Source organism: Pyrus communis, chromosome 1 (assembly GCF_041283825.1).
Source record: "Pyrus communis isolate YQ-2024b chromosome 1, ASM4128382v1, whole genome shotgun sequence".
Classification (NCBI taxonomy): domain Eukaryota; kingdom Viridiplantae; phylum Streptophyta; class Magnoliopsida; order Rosales; family Rosaceae; genus Pyrus; species Pyrus communis.
In genome coordinates this window covers 1,028,336-1,050,356 of record NC_142565.1, presented here as the reverse complement: position 1 = coordinate 1,050,356, position 22,021 = coordinate 1,028,336, and the positions used below count along the sequence as shown (strand labels likewise).

At 34.8% G+C, this 22,021-nt stretch overlaps 1 protein-coding gene and 1 long non-coding RNA gene across 3 annotated transcripts; both read right to left on the bottom strand.

The window, feature by feature from the left end:
• Positions 1–9,561: 9,561 nt before the first annotated feature.
• Positions 9,562–14,574, bottom strand: LOC137720379 (cyclic nucleotide-gated ion channel 1). 2 transcript variants are annotated; one of them, XM_068459442.2, is made up of 9 exons: positions 14,106–14,574; positions 13,038–13,121; positions 12,858–12,958; positions 11,980–12,424; positions 11,683–11,880; positions 11,162–11,466; positions 10,936–11,047; positions 10,414–10,758; positions 9,562–10,318 (listed from the first exon to the last, which is right to left on the bottom strand). In XM_068459442.2, the coding sequence occupies exons 3-9, from the start codon at positions 12,902–12,904 to the stop codon at positions 9,809–9,811; spliced, it is 1,962 nt and encodes a 653-aa protein (XP_068315543.2). In that variant the 5' UTR covers positions 12,905–12,958; positions 13,038–13,121; positions 14,106–14,574; the 3' UTR covers positions 9,562–9,808. The 2 variants fall into 2 exon arrangements, with proteins under 2 accessions (XP_068315543.2, XP_088547093.1); XM_088690967.1 differs by lacking the exon at positions 14,106–14,574 and having other exon boundaries at positions 13,038–13,255.
• A 2,687-nt stretch (positions 14,575–17,261) lies between these two features.
• LOC148698929 (uncharacterized) lies at positions 17,262–18,885 on the bottom strand. Its single transcript, XR_015966952.1, has 3 exons — positions 18,750–18,885; positions 18,253–18,641; positions 17,262–17,476 (listed from the first exon to the last, which is right to left on the bottom strand). It is a non-coding gene; the product is annotated as an uncharacterized LOC148698929 (long non-coding RNA).
• Between the last annotated feature and the right edge of the window lie 3,136 nt (positions 18,886–22,021).

Sequence of the window (22,021 nt, the reverse complement as noted above, 5' to 3'; positions counted from 1 at the left end):
AGATTTTTTAGTATACGAGAACACGGCGTGGTACACTGAGTATCATAATATAAGTGGATGGACGCTGGAGAAAAATAAACTTCTCTCTATTTATATTATGACACGCTGTGTTTCTGATACGCTAAAAAATCTTTCCCTTAATAGTTGAGACTCCCTAAAATACACATCAAAAATAAAAATACTTAAAAGCAATGGCATCCGGATTTTATCATAACCCGAATAGTAGAAACATAATTTCTAGTATTCAACAGTTAAAAATCAAGTTATGCAATGTAGATGACCAGCGCAATTTAAGTCGTGCCATTCCAATAATATAACGTCCATTTTCTTAAATAGAAAAAAAATGGTAATTGATTAGATTATATGGTTGCCATCAATAAAATAGGATAGTGTTATTTAAACACTCATTTTTACCTCTCACATTTTTGTTAATTTTTATCCGTTAACCTTTTGTAATTCATTCAATCCAACGGCTGAGAAGTAAGAAAGGTATGTAAGAGGTAAAAATAATTGTATGAATAGCACCACTCATAAAATATTGAGTAGGAATCACAAAAACCTCAGTTACTTCTCTTAAAGAACAAAATATATTTGTCTGTGTGTGGAAAAAGCCAAAAAAAAGCAAAGAGAAAGAGCAAAGAAGAAAGGAGAAAGAACAAACACAAAGAACAAAGAGAAAAGAACAAAGACAAAGAATAAAGACAAAGAACATGAAGCAACAAAGAATTTAACTCAAATTTTGTTCACACAAAGAATCTCTTGTCTTGCTGTATTAATATATATACAATGTACACCTCAAAGAGCGACAAAATCTCTCAGACTCTTTCATTGGTTGAATTGCTCACCTGTGGGAAAAGCCAAGCAATTTTTCCATAAGGGACCAACACCATCAAATTAACATAAAAAAATATAGATAATGCGTGTGTCCTTTACGAGGGATTTACTTGTTCTCCTACTTATGGTTAACAAATATTACCGTTCAAATATTATAATTAGAATCGTTCATTCTCTTTATTATCATTCAAAAATTATACATGCAAAAATTATTCAACTTGTGATCTTTTAGCTAGTCATATGCGTAAAATAAATAAATAGTTCATCATGAAAATGCCACTTGTTACCAAAATTTGGTATGCTATCAACGTCGACTTGTGGTATAAAGTGTAGCCCCATGCTTGTTTTGGGGGGGGGGGGGGGGGGGGGGGGGGGGGTAGCCCTAGTGTTAAACTTCATGCATTTTCTCCCTGTAAGTTGTATCAGTTGTTAAGTAGAGTTGTGTCTCTTGAAAAGAGCTATGTTTAGGAAGAGTTGTATCTCATTAGAAGTCTAGGGTTGTGTCTACAACTCTTGGAACTAATTCAAGAGTTATGTCTATTATGAAAAGGTTTGAATGTTATTATAAATAGCCAATAAGATGGCCTGGTGTTGTAATAAATTTGAAATCAATAAAGCTTCAGTTTCATGTTTAAAACTCTCTTCCATATTCTCTCATATCCATCTTCCTCCAACAAATTTGGTATATTAGAGCCAATCGATTCCTCCGCTGTGTTAATCATGGCATCAAGTTCAAATTCCTCAACGATTGGAAATATTCAAAATTTAATGCCTATTTTCGATGGAGAGAATTATGAATATTGGAGTCTACAAATGAAGACCTTGTTCATCTCTCAAGATCTTTGGGATCTTGTAGAAGATGGTTACAAGGAACCGGAAAAAACATCGACATGAAAAGTGACACCAGAATTGCGGCAAGCACTTAAAGAAAATAGGAAAAGAGATGCCAAGGCTTTATTCCTACTTCAACAGGGAATCTCTTTCGAAGATTACTTTCTGCAACTACATCAAAGAATGCTTGGGAAATACTCAAAATTGAGTTCCATGATCAAACTCCAATCCTTGTGGCGAGAGTTTGATAATGTACTAATGAAGGCGAATGAATCCATTCAGGTTTTCTTCACAAAAGTTTCTGGAAATGTTAACCAAATTAGAAATTATGGGGATGCAATTCGAGACAAGAAAATTGTAGAGAAAACTCTACGCAGTCTACCGCCGAAGTTCGATCATGTTGTTGCAGCAATAGAGGAGTCAAAAGATCTCGCTGCACTTTCGCTCCATGAACTAATTGGTTCTTTGGAAGCACATGCAAAAATGATTAATAGGTCTACAGACCAATCCTTGGAGCAAGCCTTTCAATCCAAATTGGATTCGAAGGAGAAAAAGACAAACAAAGAGGAGAATCTCAAAAGTCTCAAAACAGAAAAAGTAAATTTCATTGGCGGAAGAATTACAACAAAGGCAACTATAACAACAACAATCAGCAAGGACGCAGCCATCAAAACAACCAAAATGGTAACTTTGTCCCTGAATGTTATGTTTGTAAAAAGACTGGGCACAAAAGTGCAGATTGTCGGTATAAGTGTACCCGGTGCAGAATACCCAACCATTCTCAAAGAGATTGCAGATATCAGAAAAATAATGAAGCCAATTTCACAGAAAATAATGATTCTCCAGAACAACTATTTTATACATGTCTCAGCTCTCGTCAAGAACCACAAGATATATGGTACGTGGATAGCGGATGCAATAACCACATGACCGGAAACAAACAATGTTTTGTCAAATTTGAAGAAAATGTGAATTCACAAGTCAAGCTCGGAGATGGAAAGCTTCACAACGTGGAAGGCAAGGGTATTATCTTTGTTCAAACTCGAGAAGGTAGAGCAAAACTAATCTATGATGTGCTATATGTTCCTAATTTGGCACAAAATTTATTAAGTGTAGGACAACTCCTACAAAAAGGCTTCTCTATTAAATTTGATGATGACCACTGTGTTATTTCTGATAAAAAGAATAACACTGTAGTGACTAAGATAAAAATGACGGCAAACAAAGTCTTTCCGTTGCTACTTCATTGATTAAAATCTTATTTCTTTTCAATTTTTTTATCAAGGTCCTTACGTATTAATAAACGTCATTAATTATTTTGATAATAAAATATTTTTTATTTCTAAATATATTCATTTAGTGTTAGAGATGTTACATTTGATATATTTATATTTACGGCTAAATTTTCTATCATATATTTTTATTTTTAGTTTGCACCCATTTTTAATTTGCAACCCTTTTTTAATTTGTACCAATTTTCTTTTCAGTTTTAATTTGTACCCATATATTAATTTCTTTTTGTGCCTATATTTTTTAAAGTTTTATTTGTATTTGTACCCATATTATTTAATTTATTTGTACCCAATTTTAATTTTTCTAAATGTACCCATGCTAATTATATGTATTTATTTTATGTTTTAAAATATATCAATAGTTATATTTTAAAATATGTTAATAATGATGTGGGTACATTATTTTCTTGCTATAATTTTGTGAAGAACAATATTATTCTAATATTTGTTTTAAAAAGTATTTATTATATTTTAAAAATATTATTTAAATTTGTTTAAATTTCATAATTTGTGGGATCTTAAATGCATAAATACATGAGTTAAATCTCTTAAATGATATTAAGGACCTCAATCAAAATATTTAAATAAATAAGGTTTCAGTCTAATAATTATGTTGATTAGGGACTGGAACCAAAATGACCTTCTTTTAATTTATTCAGTCTAAATCTCATAAATAAATAGAGATGTTCAGAAGGAGAAAAATAAAATTACACAAATCAATCACTTTGCAAAGCATTTCACAACATGACCGGTACATATACATATCCCTGAGAGAAATGGTATTGTGGCTACCACTGCATAATTATTGAAACGTATGGGTAAATATCAAGCTATCAACCAATAATAATGTTATTGTTTTGAGGCCACAGCTACATACAATTATACAAATTGTACTCAGCTAGAGTTGTGTATGGAACTCTTGGCCATAAATTGAGCGTTTCTACTTTGACGTTTCTGAAGATACTATTTGCCTGCTGTCGATGGCAAGCTCTCACCATTGGTAACCGCTATTCCAGTCGGGGACGAGGACGGGCGTTGTTGCGCCTTGGTTACGGAAACGACGGAAGGTAGAAAGTACCACTCTTTACGATTGTTAGAATAGACCAAGTCCCAACATTGTTTGTATCTGTAGACGACAGCTTCCAAGTCCTTGGCCATGAGCACAAATGCTTCTACTTTTGTCTGACTTTTGACATGTTTGCTGGAGACTGGAAGTTTGGTGAAAGTGTGCGATGCCTAATCGAGAAGCTCTTCCCCGTAAAAGTGCCATTTCTCGAGGGGCTTGATGTCCATTGATGAGGATCCACTCCCAGCTTGACTCTAGACGTGTAGGTCCACATTGTCCCGTCGACAATAAACAGCATGCAGTTGAGCGGATCTCCCATTCGGAACACGAAGCTGTTCTCAATGTATGTCACTGTCTTCAGGTAGTCGCACATCAACGTCAACACTGTTTCATTCATGTCTTTAAGCTTGTTTACCTAAACACATGTGCGCGCAAGCAGAGACATATATTATTAGAACAATATTGGAGTGAAAATGGATGCAATTAATAGATGGGTTGGAGAGAGAGAGAGAGAAAGAGAGAGAGAGAGAGAGAGAGAGAGAGAGAGAGAGAGATCAAGGGTTGAAGAACATACTGGTGGAGCTCGTATCAGACGACAAAGATCAAGGGTTGAAGAACATACTGGCGGAGCTCGTATCAGACGACAAAGTGGTGACCCTCTTCAACGGTGAGGTCGCTACCAAATAGAGATTTATTTTATTTTATTTTAGGAAGTGTGATAGGATTTTAATAGACTTTAAAATTCAAGTGTAGTTATTTAAGATTTTAAACGGGAATTTTAAAATACTTTAAAATCATTGCGTAGTCAAATTAAGATTTTAAAGAATAAATTCAAATCCAAGGTGAGTCAATTAAATTTTTAAAAAGTCCACCCAAATTTAAGTGTAGTGAAAATGCCAAAGATTTGTTAAAATTTTAGTAGGGGAGGGATTCTGATGGATTTAAAGGTGATGATATAAATACGAAATGGCATCTAGAATTCAACCTTCCACCCTCAGATTTCTTCTTAAACCAGAGTATAGAAGATGAACAGTCTAGTGGCAAACCGAAGCCTGCTAGCATTTTATGCAGCAACAAATGTTCATGCAAATGATGATGTTATCGACCCATGAAATACCTTTCCGAAAACAAATCAAAGTTCTACCTATTAATATGCAGTTAATCAGGATTAATTAATGCTTCATTGATTTGAGACTAGCTGTTAAAGCTCCTTTATTAATTATGATATTGATTATTGACTTATTTTGAATTTTTTACATAGTGAATAAGACAAATATAAGAGTACGAAAGGAGGAGGAGGATGGTAATAGAAATAGAGAGAATCTTACTCATTTCTTGATTCGGGTCGAAATTATTGGAAATGAATCCTCTCCAAATCTTTATCTAAGGATCTCTACATCTCAGCTGTTCATTATATATTGTACGGTCATTTTTCGTCAGATATTATTTCTATTTAATTTTAAATAATAAAAGTCAAAATGATTTATGATCCTATGATACATGATAAAAAGCTGAGATGTGAGGATCCCTATGATCCATTTCCGAAATTAACAAAAGATTAAGATTCTCTCCCCTTCTCTTTCCATCCCTTTCCATCCCCTTCCATCCTCTCACATTCTCTTATTTTGTATTTCTCTTACAATAAAAAATTAATATAAAATATTAACGTTTTTTAATCGTGATCGTTCAAATACGAAACGAGAAAAAGAAAAAGAAAAAAAGAGCAGAGATAATTCTACTTCATTAACAAAGTCACTGGCTTCTGTGCTCGTGTCAGAAATGCAGATTAAAGTGTCATTTGATTAGACAAGTCACTCTGCTTTTGGCTGTAGATATTCTGAGATAATCTCTTTCCTAGGGAATCGGGGATTGCATTTTTTGAAAAAATAAAATTATGAATCTTTCTGAGAGAATCTCATCTTACAATTAAATTTAATATTTTATTTTACCAAAAAATTTTAATATTTTATCTATTTCTCTAAGACCAACTCCAATGGTGGGTTAAAAGCCAAATTACCCCCCAAAATTTCCCCTCAAACGCACTCCAACCCAAGGGGAAATTTTGAGCTAAATGCTAAATGCTAAACCAATGCCAAATTCCCCCCGACATTTAGCCCAGAAATCGGGGTGGACTCTACCCAATATTTATCGGAATTTAAATTTTTTTAGATTAAAATGTTCATAAAATTAATTTACGATAGTCTACATATTTATTTATTTTAAAAAAATTAATTTAACAAAAAAAAAAGCCTAAATTCATTTTTTAATAATCCCGGGCTAAAATTTTAGGGTATAATGGTTGGAGTAGAAAAGCTGTTTTTGGGCTAAAAGCTAAATTTTTCGGGCTAAAAAATTTGACTTTTAGCCCAACCATTGGAGATGGCCTAACATAAATTAATGGAACTTAGAGTCAAAGCAATATTTCGCTTTTTTTATTTTTTATTTTTATTTTTTTTATTTATTTATGAGAAATCGTTCAGTTTAATTATAAAAATTAAACAACATTTATTTTTAATAGTGCAGTCAGGCTCCAGATCAATTCTCTTTTTTCTTTTTTGAAATCTCATACATTTTGTCATCTCAAATTTGAAATCTATTCAACTAATGAGTTTTAAATTTCAGAGTTTCTTTTATTAATGAAAAATAGGATTCTACATCAGTCGTATGATTAAATAATATACAATTAATATTTGAGAGTTTTTATTTCTAATATTACATAGATTTTTGTGATAAAATTCAACACTAGTAATAGGTGATTAAGTTTGAACAATATCAATGATATTAGTGGTGGGTTATGCTTAAGCCTTTAAAATTTCACATATTCTACATACTACAAGAGGAGTATTTATCAAATACAGTCAAATATTAGCCTCTAATTTCAAAAATATCAATTTTTATAAAAACTTTCAAATATATCCAAGAAAATATCACTTAAATAGATATAAATACCCTTAATTCATACAAATTCTCACATCCCCGCCCGGGGCGGATCACTTCCCCGGCCCGTTCCACCATCGTAGCACGATATTGTCCGCTTTGGGCCCCGACCACGTCCTCACGGTTTTGTTTCTGGGAACTCACACGAGAACTTCCCAGTGGGTCACCCATCCTGGGAATGCTCTCGAGCGCTACTCGCTTAACTTCGGAGTTCCCATGGAACCTGAAGCTAGTGAGCTGCCAAAAGGCCTCGCGCTAGGTAGGGATGAGAATATACATTTAAGGATCACTCCCCTGGGCGATGTGAGATGTCACACAAATAACTAGTTGTTGATTACAAAATTCTTGTGCAATAATCAAGTGGTGCTTCCACTAATTTTTCTAATATGCACCCAAAGAATTTCTATTTCGTAAACCTTAAAAATATGCTTTTGCACTTTCTAAGAACACAACAAATCTCTCGATTCACTACCACAGTCAATGATAACCTTCAAAACAGAATCCTGACATGGACAACACCCTCAATAATGCAAGGGTATGGAAAATTAAATACGAAGTACATATAATCCAACAGAAATTTCAAATATATAACGTTACAAAAATTGACAATTCATTATTTCATAAATATTCAATCGAAGGAAGAAAATACAAAAGTAAAGAGAAAACATAAACGAGCAAAAATGCAAAAAATTAACCATCAACACCCATCTTCGTTTAGGGGTGCACAATCTCCACCAACAGTTGATGCCTTCACTAGGTCTCCACCAATTTTTAAGTTTAGTTGTAAGTACTCTTCATCTAATAGGATTTTGGTTTTTAATTTATTAGGTTTAAAGCTTAAGGGTATTTGTGTTTATTTAAGTGATATTTTAGGTATATTAAATACCATCTTTTTTTTTTGTTAAAGGCTTCTCCTCACCAAAAATTATGGCTCCGCCACTCAAGACTTATAAACTTTGATTAGCAAAAAATAATCATTTCTACACCAGTTTGGATTCACACAACCAGCAAGAACATACAGGACCATCAATACACACACACACACACACACACACACACACACATATATATATATATATATATATATATATGTATGGATTTAGCTCATGTTTACTTACTATAATCCAAGTCATGAACATATGATAATTAATCACTAATCAGAACACGGAAACAACTAATTTACTGTTATTGTGAGAAAATGCAAGTTGGAAGAAGGATTAGTTTAATTAAAATTTCTCTGATAAAAAATTGGAAGTCAAACCTTGCGTCGATATTGATGCTTTCAGTGTTGCCAACTTGCCATTGGTGTCCTGGATCCCTCAATCGGCGGTGAGTAGGCCGACGGACATAGTAGCACCGCTGCATGATCGAACGAGGACGAGCAGTGTACGTTGCCGAGACCAACCGTCATATTGACAAATTGTTTGGATATTTTTTTGAAATGACTGATTATGCTTTTGGGAAAAATGATTTTGGAACCAATCTTTAGTAAAAATACAAATAAATCCTGGAAAAAAAATTCTTTTGAAACTCAAAAACAATTTTTCTAAAAGCACTTTCAGTTATTTTAAAAGTATATCCAAACAAGCTATTTGTTGACTTTTGAGTTGCTGCTTGGACAGGACGACGAGGAGCACGGTTTGCTTTAGTCTTCTCACTTCATCTCCTTAAGCTCTGCACGTGTTTTTTTTTTGCCCTTTTCTGATCTGGGTTGGGCTTCTCGTTATCACTAAAACGAGCAAGCCTGTTTATTGGGCCTTAATATTAAAAATCGTAAACATGTACTGTTCAATAATGGCCCAAGTTTGAAACAATCCGTAATGGCTTTAAAAGGGCCCAAGCCTTGGCCTAGATTTCCTCCTTCTATTTAAAATTATTATTATTATATTTGTAGGTACTGGTGAATGAGATTTGGATGCAATGACTATCTCATGGTTCTGCATCTTTGGTAAAGAAATCTAGATGTGGTGTGCATTTGGTTGCAGGTTTGGTACTTTTGTGCTGCGATATCTTGGTCGATTTCACCACTAGGTCGTTTTCTTTAGTGTTGCTCCTTCAGTAGCTGATGGCAAGAATTTCGTGGCGGTGGCGGACGCTGCTTTCTATGGTCGAAGATTAGGGATTTGGATTTTCGTTTTTGTTTATTTAATTGGACTGGACTTTTATGTATCTGTTATCCCCCATTGTATTTGGGTTACTTTGCCTAGTGTTGACTTGTAACCTTCTTTTTTATTAATGAAATTTACTTTTCAAACCAAAAAAAAAAAAAAAAAAAAATTCAAGTACTATAAGGTTCAATAGCTCATTGACTTGACCTATAATTGCAAATTAATTTAGGAAAATAACTTTCACACACTCATTTTCTCATCCTACATTCTCTTGTTTATTTTTATTCCTTGATTATCTTTTTATTTATTCAATCTAAATCTCATAAATAAACAAAGAAGTTCAAAAAGAGAAAAAAGGTTTGTAGAAATCAATCACTTTGCAAAGCATTTCACAACATGACCAAATTTTTTTAAACAAAATTGAACTTATGCGAAAAATTGAAATTCTAAACAAAATTGAACTTATGTGAAAAATTGAAATTAATAATCAAAATTTTAGGAAAATGTTTGATCAAATTTTCAAAAAAAGTGTATGTTTAGTCTACAAAATTAAAAAATGAGGCTGCTATATCAAAACGCCCCTACGTATATACATATCCCCGTGAGAAATGGTAATGCGGCTACCACTAAACCATTGCAAAGTACAGGTAAATATTAAGTTATCAACCAACAATAATATTGCAACGTGTGGAATTCTTGGCCATAAATTGAGCATCCCTGCTTTGACGTTTCTGAAGATACTAATTGCCTGCTGCCGATGGCAAGCTCCCACCATTGGCATCCGCTGTTCCAGCCGGGAATAGGGGCGGGCGTGGTCGGAAACGACGGAAGGTAGAAATTGCCACCTCTCCAGGATTGTTACACTTGAGCAAATGCCAAGATGGTTTGCTTCTGGAGACTACAGTTTCCAAGTCCTTCGCCATGAGCACAAATGCTTCTACTTTTGTCTGACTTTTGACATGTTTGCTGGAGACAGGAAGTTCGGTGAAACTCTCTGATGCCCAATCGAGAAGCTCTTCCCCGTAAAAGTGACCTTTCCTGAGGGGCTTGGTGACCATTGATGAGATTCCATTCCTAACTTGACTATCCTTCGACGTGTAGGTCCAAATTGTTCCTTCGATAATGAACAACATGCAATCGAGCGGATCTCCCATTCGGAAAACAAAGTTGTTCTCAATGTATGTCACTGGCTTCAGGTAGTCGCACATCAATGTCAACACTCTTTCATCCATGTCTTTAAGCTTGTTTACCTAAACACATGCGCGCGCAGAGACATATATTATCAGAACAACATTGCAGTATTAATAGATAGAGAGAGAGAGAGATCGAGGGTTGAAGAACATACTGTTTTTAGTGTATCCATGAAAAGATGGCGTTTTACAGATCTTTTGGTTTGCCAGGGAAGAATAAGGAATGGCTTGTCAACATCAGCATCTTTGTTTTTTCTCAATGCTTGCTCAATGCTATTCACGATTTCGTTCTTAATATGATCAGGGAATTTATTTTCGAATATCCACTTGCGTACACCCAGCATCTTCACCTTAATTATCTGTCTTTCCTCCTCTTTTATTTTTGTAGCTTCTTTCAGCATCTTCGCCTGAATTATCTGTTCTGTAGCTTCTAACAGCATCTTCACCTGATTTATCTGTGTTTCCTCTTTTGTTTTTGTAGCTTCTTTCAGCATTAAATTCTGTCTCACCACAAGTAGAATTCATTAGTAAGCTTCTGTCTGCATTAAATTCTCTTTCACCAAAGAACTTAGGTATCTTATATAATTCGAATACCATTCACAGATAATTATACGACAGCGGCCCTTAAAAACATATATAATCAATCCAATATATAGGGAGATTCAGTTCATACCAACCTGCACATTTCCGATAAGATATAAGAACAGTAGCAAGCCAATGATGGAGATAAGAATTGCAAACAAGTTTTCCCAGACATAAGTGCTTGTTGTCAGATTCGTTCCAAAATTACTGCAAAAAAAGTAGTTACTTGATCAAGCAATATATAGGGTATTGTGCGTAAGCAAGATATGTTTTTATTCATTAATTTGAAAAATTGTGGGCCGTCAGTGCATCTATGCAAACCTTATATTTCGCAAGCCCCACCAGAAAGAGTAAAGGAACTTCTTTCTAAAATGGATATGCTCTGTGCTATGATTCTTAAGAGAATCGAGAAATATTCCAAAATTAAATGGTGCTGAAGCACCATCTGAAGTATCTAGCCTGCAACGCTCGTTTAGAAGTATAATATTTCTCGAAGTAGTAGTTCGATGCCCACAGTAGAAAGTATTCATACATCCAGCAGGATCAAGACTAAGATTTGCACATGCACTGTACCAGCATGATGTCTCTCGTTGAATAGAAAAGAAATACCAAAAAGCTCCAAGTATCTGCATTAAGGAAAAATTATGTAGGGCAATGCAATGAGTTTTTACATTAACCAAATCGAACACAGAAATTCATGATGAGAGTAACTTTGAGAGTACATGTAAACCAAAAAAACGCAAACAAAATCAATGATAGTCCAACATTTCTAAAAGAAAGTTTAAACTGGCATAAGTGAATACATAATATTGTAATAAAATGACAATTGAGGCGAAACTTACATGACTGGCAAGAATGTAGAGAAAAAAATTGAATAGACCTCTAACCCATGGTCCAGCATTCTCTCGAAGTTCCTTGGATGACTGGTGAATTCGAAATATCCTTGGTAGATATTGACCAAGAAGGAAGACATTCAGAGCCTTTTTATGTTCCATATATCCAGCAGCTCTCATTTTGTAAAAAGCAATTACAATTAACAGCTGGAGAAAAGAAATAAAAAGGGGTTTGAAATCTACTAATTACAGCTAGCTGGTTAAGAATAGCCTCACAAAAAAAAAATAGAGTTTAGTTTCTCTTACTTGTGGGACGGGAAGAAGAGCGAGAAAATCATTTATAATGGAAAGAGATGACCACAACAATATTCTTCTTGATTTCCGATCCAAATTTCCTCCAGTTTGCAGGGTACTCGAGGCCACAAGTTGCAGCGTATCTGCGGCCTCATTAGCCGTCAACTGTTTGTTCTTTTGAACTATAAAGACGTCGTAAATTTTATATATAAAATGCACAAAGAAAATGAAATCCGTGAGTGATCGCAAAACAAGAACAGTAGTGCTCAGCGTTTTGTCCATTTGAAGGCACTTCTTGTCTTGATCAATAATTAAAATGTAAAAGAACAGAGGATCTAATGTGACGGCAAACACACAGGACATTACAAATATCATGCTCCATCTGAGAAGGAATTTCCCCTGTTCATCACGAATTCGCATTGCTGGGGCATATCTCGTTGTAGTCCCTGGTTTCCGACTTGAAACGACAAAGAAAAGAACAAATTGCACCCCTCAGAATCATGAAGAAACATAAAAAGATCCAGTAGGGTGCTGTTTCGAAGACAATTAGAGTTCATATGGTAATACTAATACATAAACCAGTGGATATGCATGTTTTAGTTCATGAGGAAAAAAATTAGAGAGACAATTAATAAGCAGAAAATTAAATGCTCGGCATTTGAAAGTGTAAGGTGAGATTGAAACACAAGTGACTCAAATTGCCCCAACGCAACATATAAGTGAAGGTTGTGCATGAATCTTAATCACAAGTTACAGATATATGATCAATGAAGTATTTTGACCGGCCAAAGCCAGTACAGATACGATACAAGCCCCAGTTTTTGATAAAAATTTATATTTTGAAAAATTGCAGACAAAAAATTGCAGTCTTAATGTAAAGAAGTACTAACCCCTCTCCCTGGTTCTCCACATCTAAAGCTTCTCTTCTGTTGGCCATAACTACTCAATTCGTGTTTATGATACACCGTGATGATCAGTATTCCCTGCTAGCCTGGCAGTAAAAAAATGTGATCATCAGAGAGAGAGAGAGAGAGAGAGTTTAGTTACATGGAAGCTTATAGCAACGATACCTGGATTGCTAAGTTTAGGAGGCTTTCAGTTTACAAGGTGGATCGAGTAGAGAAAGAGCGCATCCGAGTGGCAGAAATCGAAGCCTGCTATGTTTCATGCAAATGAAGATTGTTACCGATCCAGGAAATTCCTTTCCGAAAACAAATCAATGCCTGCCCATTAATGTGCAGTCCATCCGGATTAATTAATGTTTCGTTGAGACTAGTTGTTCAAGTTTATTGAAAAAATATTGACTCAATAAAAAAATAAGCATCGACTTCGACAAAAAAAAAAAAAAAAAAAAAAAAAAAAAGAAGAAAGCATCGACGAAGGTTCCTAATTTTCTTGCATCGACGAAGGTTCCTAATATTCTTCTCTCCCAAGTCTCTGTAATTTACTTCTTGTTTTCCCGAACCAAATTATGCAAACTTTACAAACCGCGTGAACGGAAGAGTTGGTAAGTGTGAAATCAATAATTCCCATGATCATATATTAGCACTTCAATCAAACATGACCGAGTCAGAATTGCAGATTAAACAGGCATTTGATGTACCCTTTGATTAGCAGAAATATTCACTTCCATACCTATTTGGATTTACACTTAGCAACCACTATTTATCCAGTAAGAACATATAGGACCATCAATATAGATGTGGATTTACCTCGTGTTTGCTTACTATAATCCAAGTAGCGAACTTATGATAATTAATTACTAACCAGAACACGAAAATAACTAATTTATTTTTACTGTGAGAAAATGCAAGTTGCAAGAAGGCTTAGTTTACGCCGGAATTAATTAAGATTCTGCTGATAAAATATTAAAAGTCAAGCCTCGTGTAGGGATTATTTCAATGTTGTCCTTGGTCTCCTGGATCCCCCATTGAGCGGCACACTTTAGATGTATGCCAGTGACAATTTTATGACATATAGAATGGATACATTGTGTGCAAATCCTTTGAGTTTCAAAAATTGTAATAGGCTTTAAGCATTTCAATAATTAAAATATTTGCATGTAATCGCAAAAATTATCATAACAGAAGAAGGATAATACTTGGGTACTGACTGTTCATCAACCAAAATTTACTGACCTCCAATAAAATAAAGACACCTGTCCATTTTCTAGTCTCGAACCACACAACCAAACACTCCCAGTCCTGCAAACCAAACATCCTTCTTCTCCTTCTCTCCGCCCACAGTTCACTCCCGACCAGCAAAAACATTGCAAATTCTTTCACAAAAGCTATCACCCATCTAACCACTATGGAGATCCAAATTAATTAATGGCAGAAATTGTGGCTTCAGGATCTTGCTCGTCACCACAAACATCACCAGATTGAGATCAAATGGTGAGAGGGACTGTCCTGATTGATGATGACAGGTCGCAATCATTGCCGTCGTCGATAACGGAGGACGACGATCGCAGGAAAGAGGGATTGGGGTCACCGGCGAAGAGAGGGGTTGCGGGTGCGTCGCCGGAGATGAGAGGGGATCCGGTGCTCGATGAGGCAGAAGAAGAATGTTTGGTTTGCAGAATAAGGGATGTCTGGTTGCATGGTTAGAGACTTGAAAATGCACACGTGTCTTTATTTTATGGAGGTGGATTGTCTGCCTCTCATTTCCATACTCTTCCTATGCCTTCCTGTTTGTGTGATCACGGTTAAACCACATCAACATTTTATATTCCTATTACTTTTTGTTTTATTATTTCTATAAAAAATTAATATAAAATGGAAGGACAGACAATCTAGCTCCTTATTTTATTGGTCTAGTAGGAGGTCGATGATTAATCTAACATTTAATCTAATAAAATTTATCATTTGACAAAAAAAAATATATAGTAGTATCCAAATATTATTCATAAAAAAAAATAATGATAATAACTATAAATATATGAAAGAAATAAAAAAACTTTTTTTTTTTTTTTTAAATTCCTATGAAGCAATTAGAGCTTACGAAAAAAATAATTTCAAAAAGTCCTTTGTGGCTACAAAGGTGACTAAATCAACGCGTTATTACTTCAAGATTGTTATTAAATCGCTTGTGTCCTTCACCCTCTATCAGTATCATGGTTTGAAAAAGAATACTTCCATAAAAATATTAATGTATCGAGATACTTTTAATCCATGTTATGAATATCATTGGAAGAGTAGTCTTTCTCTTTGTATGTGTATTTGGCTCTTGTTTATTATAGTCATCAACATCTGGTAAATTAGTCAATCAAGACAATAGAAACAATGTATAGTTTATAATTGGGGTTCACTCTTTCTGTTTCATCGCCTGAAAAATAATCAATAATTAAACACTTACAGTTTCCTTGATTAATTAAATAGAGAATAAATTATAGCAATGGTTCATTAACTAAAAATTCATTATCATTGGTCCCTCAATTCATCAAAACGTATAACTATGATCATTTTCATCAACTCCATCAGAATTTTTTCAAAATGAGTTATGTTGGAAAGACTATTGCTCCAATTAGGTTAAAGCTAAGAAAACCTTTCTTCAGTTGAATTAAAGTTGTGAGACCATTGATATAATTTTTCTTATTTGATTTTTCATATTTCTCGATTTATTCAACCTCACTTATATGACACGTGCCTCATTTTGATGGAAGTTCTAATGGAGTTGATGAAAATGATCATAGCTCTACGTTTTGATGAGTTGAGGGACCAATGGTAATAGGTTTATAGTTAAGGGATCATTGCTCCAATTAGATTAAAATTAAAAAATCATTGCTACAATTGACTCTTATTTAGGCTCTCATTTACACGTCCAAGTCATCATATGTCTAACAAATAAATCAGTAGACGACAAATATATGTTAATTTAATTCATGTTAAAAATGTACATTAATTTAAGTAATCAAAAGTTAATAATCAGTGGACGACTCTGGCCAAGAGACGACAAATATATGTTAGTCTAAGTCCGTGTGTAGTTGGCATTCGGCGACCACCGTTGACGAGCGGTTGGACATGAGAGCATAGGCTTTCACTTTTGTCCGAGTTTTGACGTGCTGGGTGCTGGGTGGAGACTGGAACTTGTATCAAAGCGGGTAGTGAAGCACAATTGAGAAGCTCCACCAAAAAATCTGACCTTTCCCAAGGCGGACAGCGGTTAAAATAGCCGGCCTGAGAAGTACCGGTAGACGAATAGGTCCACACTCAATAATCAAGAGCATGCAATCGAGTGGATCTCCTAGCTATTCAAAAATGATAATGCTAGAGAAACTAAATCATTTGATATACAAAATTTAGTTTAATGTTTTGGTTTTCTTAATATTACTCTTATAATATATACTAGCATTTGCCTACATATTTTGTGTGTATGAACACATTTTTTTTTAAAATGAGAAAGAGAGAGGGAGAGAGAGCGAACGTGGGGGTGGGAGGTTTTTGTTTTTTGTTATTTATTTATTTATTTTTAAATATTGAGGATATTTTAATATCACATGTAGGTGAGACTTCAATAAAGAATAGTAAAATTTAGACCTGTGAAATTACATTATTGCCTATCATTTTTTTTTTTTGTGATAGAAGACTAATTTGTCTTTTCACCCTTTTTTGGTTGACAAAGAGAGTTTTGTTAATTAGTAAATAGATATATATATATATATATGGAAAAAATATTATCCGGTTCTTAGTTACTAATGCTCTTTTATTGAAACTTTATTAGTTTTCAGATTTTGATCAAGGTCGCTAACATTAATACAATAATAAATTTACATGTCAATTATATAATTTTTAAAATAAAAATTAATGATTGATTTAGGATTTTAATACTCACATATTTATTAAACTACTAAATAATTTTCAAATAATTTTCAATTCAAAACATTTTCAAAAAAAAAAAAAAAATTAGAATAAGTTTGTACCCCTTAATTTTTTTTATAAAAAGGTTTCCAATTTTTTAATCTTATATGTACCCATTCATGTAATTTTTCAATTTTTTAGTCTTAAAATGTACCCATTCTTAAATATACCGATTTGTTGTAGTAAAATGAACCCTTTATATATATAATCAATTTTTTTCTAATTCATTTTTAAACGTATATGGGTACATTCTTTTTCTTGATTTGAGAATATATCCATGTCAAGTTTAATCAAAGAAATTTACTAATGTTATTAAGCCTAATATCTATTATTTTTTGTGTGGTTTTGAAGAATGTACCTGACACACCCCGACCGAGATCAGGGCATGCTGAGCGTCACGTGGAAGTGACGTAAGCATGTGCACAGTGCGAAAGCTAATAAATAAAAACCAGCTATACACAAAGTAATAACATACATGTGCAAGTATAAGTGTGAGAAACAAAGTTCAGAGCACGGAAGACCTAGTGCAGTCTGGGAGAAACAACACTAAATAAACACACCCAAAAGGTGGTCCTACACTGGTGATAATCTGTCAGATAAGCCGGGAAAAACCTCTGGGAAGCCACCAAAAGTGCTAGCCAAATTAGAACCTGGAGGGGCGCAAAACAGAAAGCGTGAATGGGCAAAAACAAAGCTTTTCAAAAACCATTTCATAAACAAAGTTCTAACCCCTCGCCGTAAAACATGTATACTTCCCAGAAAATATAATATACATATATATAAATCATGCTCAGAAATATGCCATGCCAAATGCCTCGAAATAAAATGCAAGTACTCAGGTAATGCCAAACAATGTCATGTAATCTGTCAGCTGGAGTCACCTAACGCGACCTGTACGGTTGAGTCTAGAGCCCAAATCTCCAACTTACTAACTACACCTGCACACGAGTCGAAACCACCTAAAGTGGTCTGTACGACAGGACTGGGTGTATAATAAGTACGCTCAAGTGCTACGATTACGTGAAGACTGGGCGAATAATCGCGAGTCACCTACGAGTCGGAACCACCTAAAGTGGTATGTACGACAAAATTGTGCACCTAACTTGGATCCAAGATGAGCGTGTGGTGCGGGAGGTGAACATCACGTGAAGGATTGTGCCCAACTCTGGGCGGGAGCACTAACACCGGGGGTGCATGTTATGAGCTCTCTATGCATCTCAAATCACTACTGAACATAAACATAAACCAAAACTTACTTGACACTTACCTGTGCGTCCGCAGCACCAAACATATATATATAAAACTAATAATGCATAATCAAATGGCAAACATAATGCATGGCATATAAACGTATAAATGTTTCATTTCACTTTCTGGGAAAAACACAAGTATATAGGTATATACGGAAAACCAAAAGCCCACTCACTGGTATGTAGAAGGGTCGTAACCCCCTTGCCTCGAATGATCGCGCTCGTCCTCTGGATAAGTCTCACCTATATGCGAAACAACTATAAAAACGTAAATTTTAAAGCACATAACCAACAATAAGAAATAACTTCTCATACAATGCTCAAATGGGATGTATGAATATACCAACGTGATCTACTCAACCTCACGAACATCTCCATATTTTTAAAATAATTTTTCGACGCTGCACGCTCCACCACGCGCAGGCATGTGCTTGGCACACTGACGGCGTCAGTTAACGCCGTCAGGAATATTCCGTTAAATCTAATTGATGATGTTAACGCCGTTAGGAATATTCCGTCCAAACAGACGGAATATTTCGTCGTCTTCTTCGGCCAAACTCCAGCACTGGAAAACCGGGAAAAATTCAAAACTTTATATCTCACTCGTTTTTCAACCAAATTTCACAAAATTGGTACCAAAATGAAGCTTACAACAAGATGAACAAATCCATACCACTTTCAAGCACTAAAACCCACAGAATCTCACCGGGAAAACACCACCAACTCCAGCCAAACCTGTAACTCACGATCCCGACGTTCAAAACCTTCAAACGAACCACCCCGAGCCTCCTAAGGACCTCACTAAGCTTCCTACAAACTTGAAATTCTCAAAAACACAAGAATTAACGTGTGCATAAACAGTGACCAAATCAGGGGATCCCAAGTTCAACGTGAAAATGAAGGTATCTTTACCTGAAATGGGTATGGTTGAACTCCTTAGGACCTCACGAGCACAACTGTGTAACTTGTTTCCTCGATCTGTGAAGGTTTCAAGGGTTTGTGGTGTTGTACGTACAAAAAGATAGGAAATGGAGAGAGAGAGGGGGCTCAGGAGAGATGGGGAGAACAGGAGAGAGGGATGGGGATGATGATGGATGTGTGGCTGAGATGCAACCAACCAAGAACCCAAAAGAACCACACAAACAACAATTATCCATTAGGGGCAAAACCGTCATTTTTTTTGTTAATTTTGATGAATGTACCCATATGTGTGCGTGTGCGCGCGTGTGTGTGTGCACGCACGCACACACACACAAAATATATTGGAGAGTATAATTTATATTTTAATAATTTTAATCCACAAATTATGGGCTTTTTTATTTAAAATTTCATTAATACAAACAACTATAAATTTCAAATTTTAATTTAAAAAATATAGTAATCTACAGAGAAATACATTATCACATTAATTTCATGAACTTTGATAAAAATTAAAAACCAACAAAGTTTAAGTCACAGAATATTAATAATTAGGAACCGCATTCAAAGTGTCTCTATATATACACACACATATTACTGAACTAATATATGTTGAAGTATGTTCCACATCGAAAACCGCATGAGGTTAAGTTTTTCATATTAATAATTCCATTACTAATTGCATAAAGGTCTTTTCAATACAAACCCTGTACCTATGTGCATATTTATCTCGATGTTGATTAGTAATGTGCAACCAACTGACTCTGAAACTTTTGGCTAATTTATCAATGTTGGCAAAGCTGAATATAAGTGTGTTGGAAAAGTTGTGCGACCATCTGAAGCCAATGATGTACAAGGAGAAATAGCGTGGTTTTTCAAATGGATAATATTAGCGAGATTAAATTATTAAATTAAAATTTTTAAATCAAATGGTATGATTGTTGATGATTGAATTATTATTTAATTGTTGATTAATGTTCTTATTTTTCTATTAGTGATACGTTATTTGATTTACAAATTTGGTTTAAGAATTTAATTTCCCTAACATTATTTTACTATTAAACATAGTAGAAAATTGATCCATTCATGGAGTGAAGAGAGATCAATTAAGGAACATACAGTCTAAAGTTTTTTTTTCACACAAAGACTAAGCCTTAGAGCTCTTCTGGTTTTCGTCGGAAAGAATGGAAAAATATGAGATTAGCATCTTTGTGTTCTCCCATCAATTTTCTTTTTATTCACTTCTTGATTTCTTCCTTCGTATGCTCAGGGAGTTATATTGGTGATATCTAGTTCCGTACATCTTGCTTCTTTGTCTTAATCTTTTACCTTATGGCTTCTTCTGGAGCCAAAAATAATCCCAAGTTTTTTTTTTTCTAAAAAGACATTGATTGCCCTCATTGAAATCGAACACATAATTTAGTTTGAAAATTTGAGTCCACGGTACTTGAAATGGTTTGCATCCGTTGTTCAAAGTTGTCTCCAATGTTTTATTTTGTCTTAAACTGCTTGAACTCGGTGCCTCCGCGATGAAGTAGTGACATCTTGTTTGGCACACATGTTTGCCAAAGTGATAATGCCCACAAGAATAATATGGAAGAGCTACTCTTTTTTCCTCTCTTAGTTCCACATGGATGGTATTCCCATTTAATTTTTTTAATTTTTTTATATTTTTTGGAAACAAGGGAAGACAAACCAAGGCACAAAGCCAAAAGAGAACAGGAAAGCCTACAGAAAGGCAAACAAGTAGTGAACGGGGATAGAACAAGAAGACACCTTTATCGAGTGAAAGTGTCATCTCAAACACCATCACAACGAAATTAATAAGGACATGGAAGATCATCATTGTTCAACACAAAAATCAACAAAGATGGGGCCGATTTAATTTGAGGGAATTGTATTGCAGCAAGTAAAAAGAATGACGAGTCATAGTCATGACTAAAGTTTGAAGGCCGCGTGTTTGAAATATTTGTGTTGTCATTGTCTCCATGCTTATGCTGCAAGTTTTGTTGACTTGATCTAACTTAATGGGTGCTCAAGTCTACATAGTCCACCTTGGTGAAAATGGTGGGTCCACGGGCTCAGTTTGCATTTAGCTTACCGAAAAGCTTCCCATATTTTAATCCCTAGTAAATTAGGAGTCTTATCTTTGCATGACTCTTCCACACGGTTTCAAGTTTTTTTCTTTTCTTTTTGGTCGATTCTTTGAGAACGTAACAGCAGCAACATTTCCTTCCTTTGTAGTGCCTTCCTTTACTTTGTCCTGAAATCCATTTCATTTTGTCTTCATGCCCGACACTAACTCAGCAGCACAGCAAGTCTTTGCTTTCACATCGTTTAATAAAGGTAAGTGGCAGAGCACCATTTTTTTTTATAAATGCCTTTTCAGGCTTTTATAGTCGGACTTTCTTTCAAAGGAACCCACATGATTTTATGTTGGAGAGCTGTGGCATTTTAAAGTTGCCACGTGAGTGTCTTTTCCATTTGATTTGGGGAGTCGTTAGCAAGCCCTTATTGCTTCTCTGTGAACTTGAATTCTTTTAAGTCCAGTAGGACTTTACGTGTGAGAAAAATAAACGCATATCCATTTTCCTCCTGTAATAATTTTTTTTCATGGGATTCATGCAACACGGGCTCTGTTCAAAGCAGCCTCTTTTTTTTATATTCTTCTTTGAACTTTCAATCCCATTTAACATGGGACTTTAAAACCCATTTGTCCCGAGCTTATCTCCAATTTGTCAGCAAGCTTTTTTTCCCTTCTTCTCCTTTTTGAAGGCTTGAATTTTCCAAGTCTTGAATGGTACTGCACGGCCGTCGGGACATCAAGTTTGCTTTCTTCTTTTGCTGTACCTTTTTCCTTTCTCCATTTCTTTGTTTGGGATCCAATAGACTTTTGAGAAGTTTAACTAAGAAGTAAATACAGTGACTTGTTTCTTTTTTGAAGCAAAGTCTTCGAAATGACTTCTTTTCTTCCTTTTAGTTTCCACGGAAGAATCAATTCCCAATTAATTTAGGAATATTGCAGGT

Coding starts and splice junctions, on each gene's coding strand:
- LOC137720379 (XM_068459442.2), bottom strand. CDS start 12,904: ATGGCCAACAGAAGAGAAGCTTTAGATGTGGAGAACCAGGGAGAGGG. Junction 11,881..11,979: donor CTCTTCTTCCCGTCCCACAA/GTAAGAGAAACT, acceptor TCTTTTCTCCAG/CTGTTAATTGTAATTGCTTT. Junction 10,319..10,413: donor TCATGGATACACTAAAAACA/GTATGTTCTTCA, acceptor GCATGTGTTTAG/GTAAACAAGCTTAAAGACAT.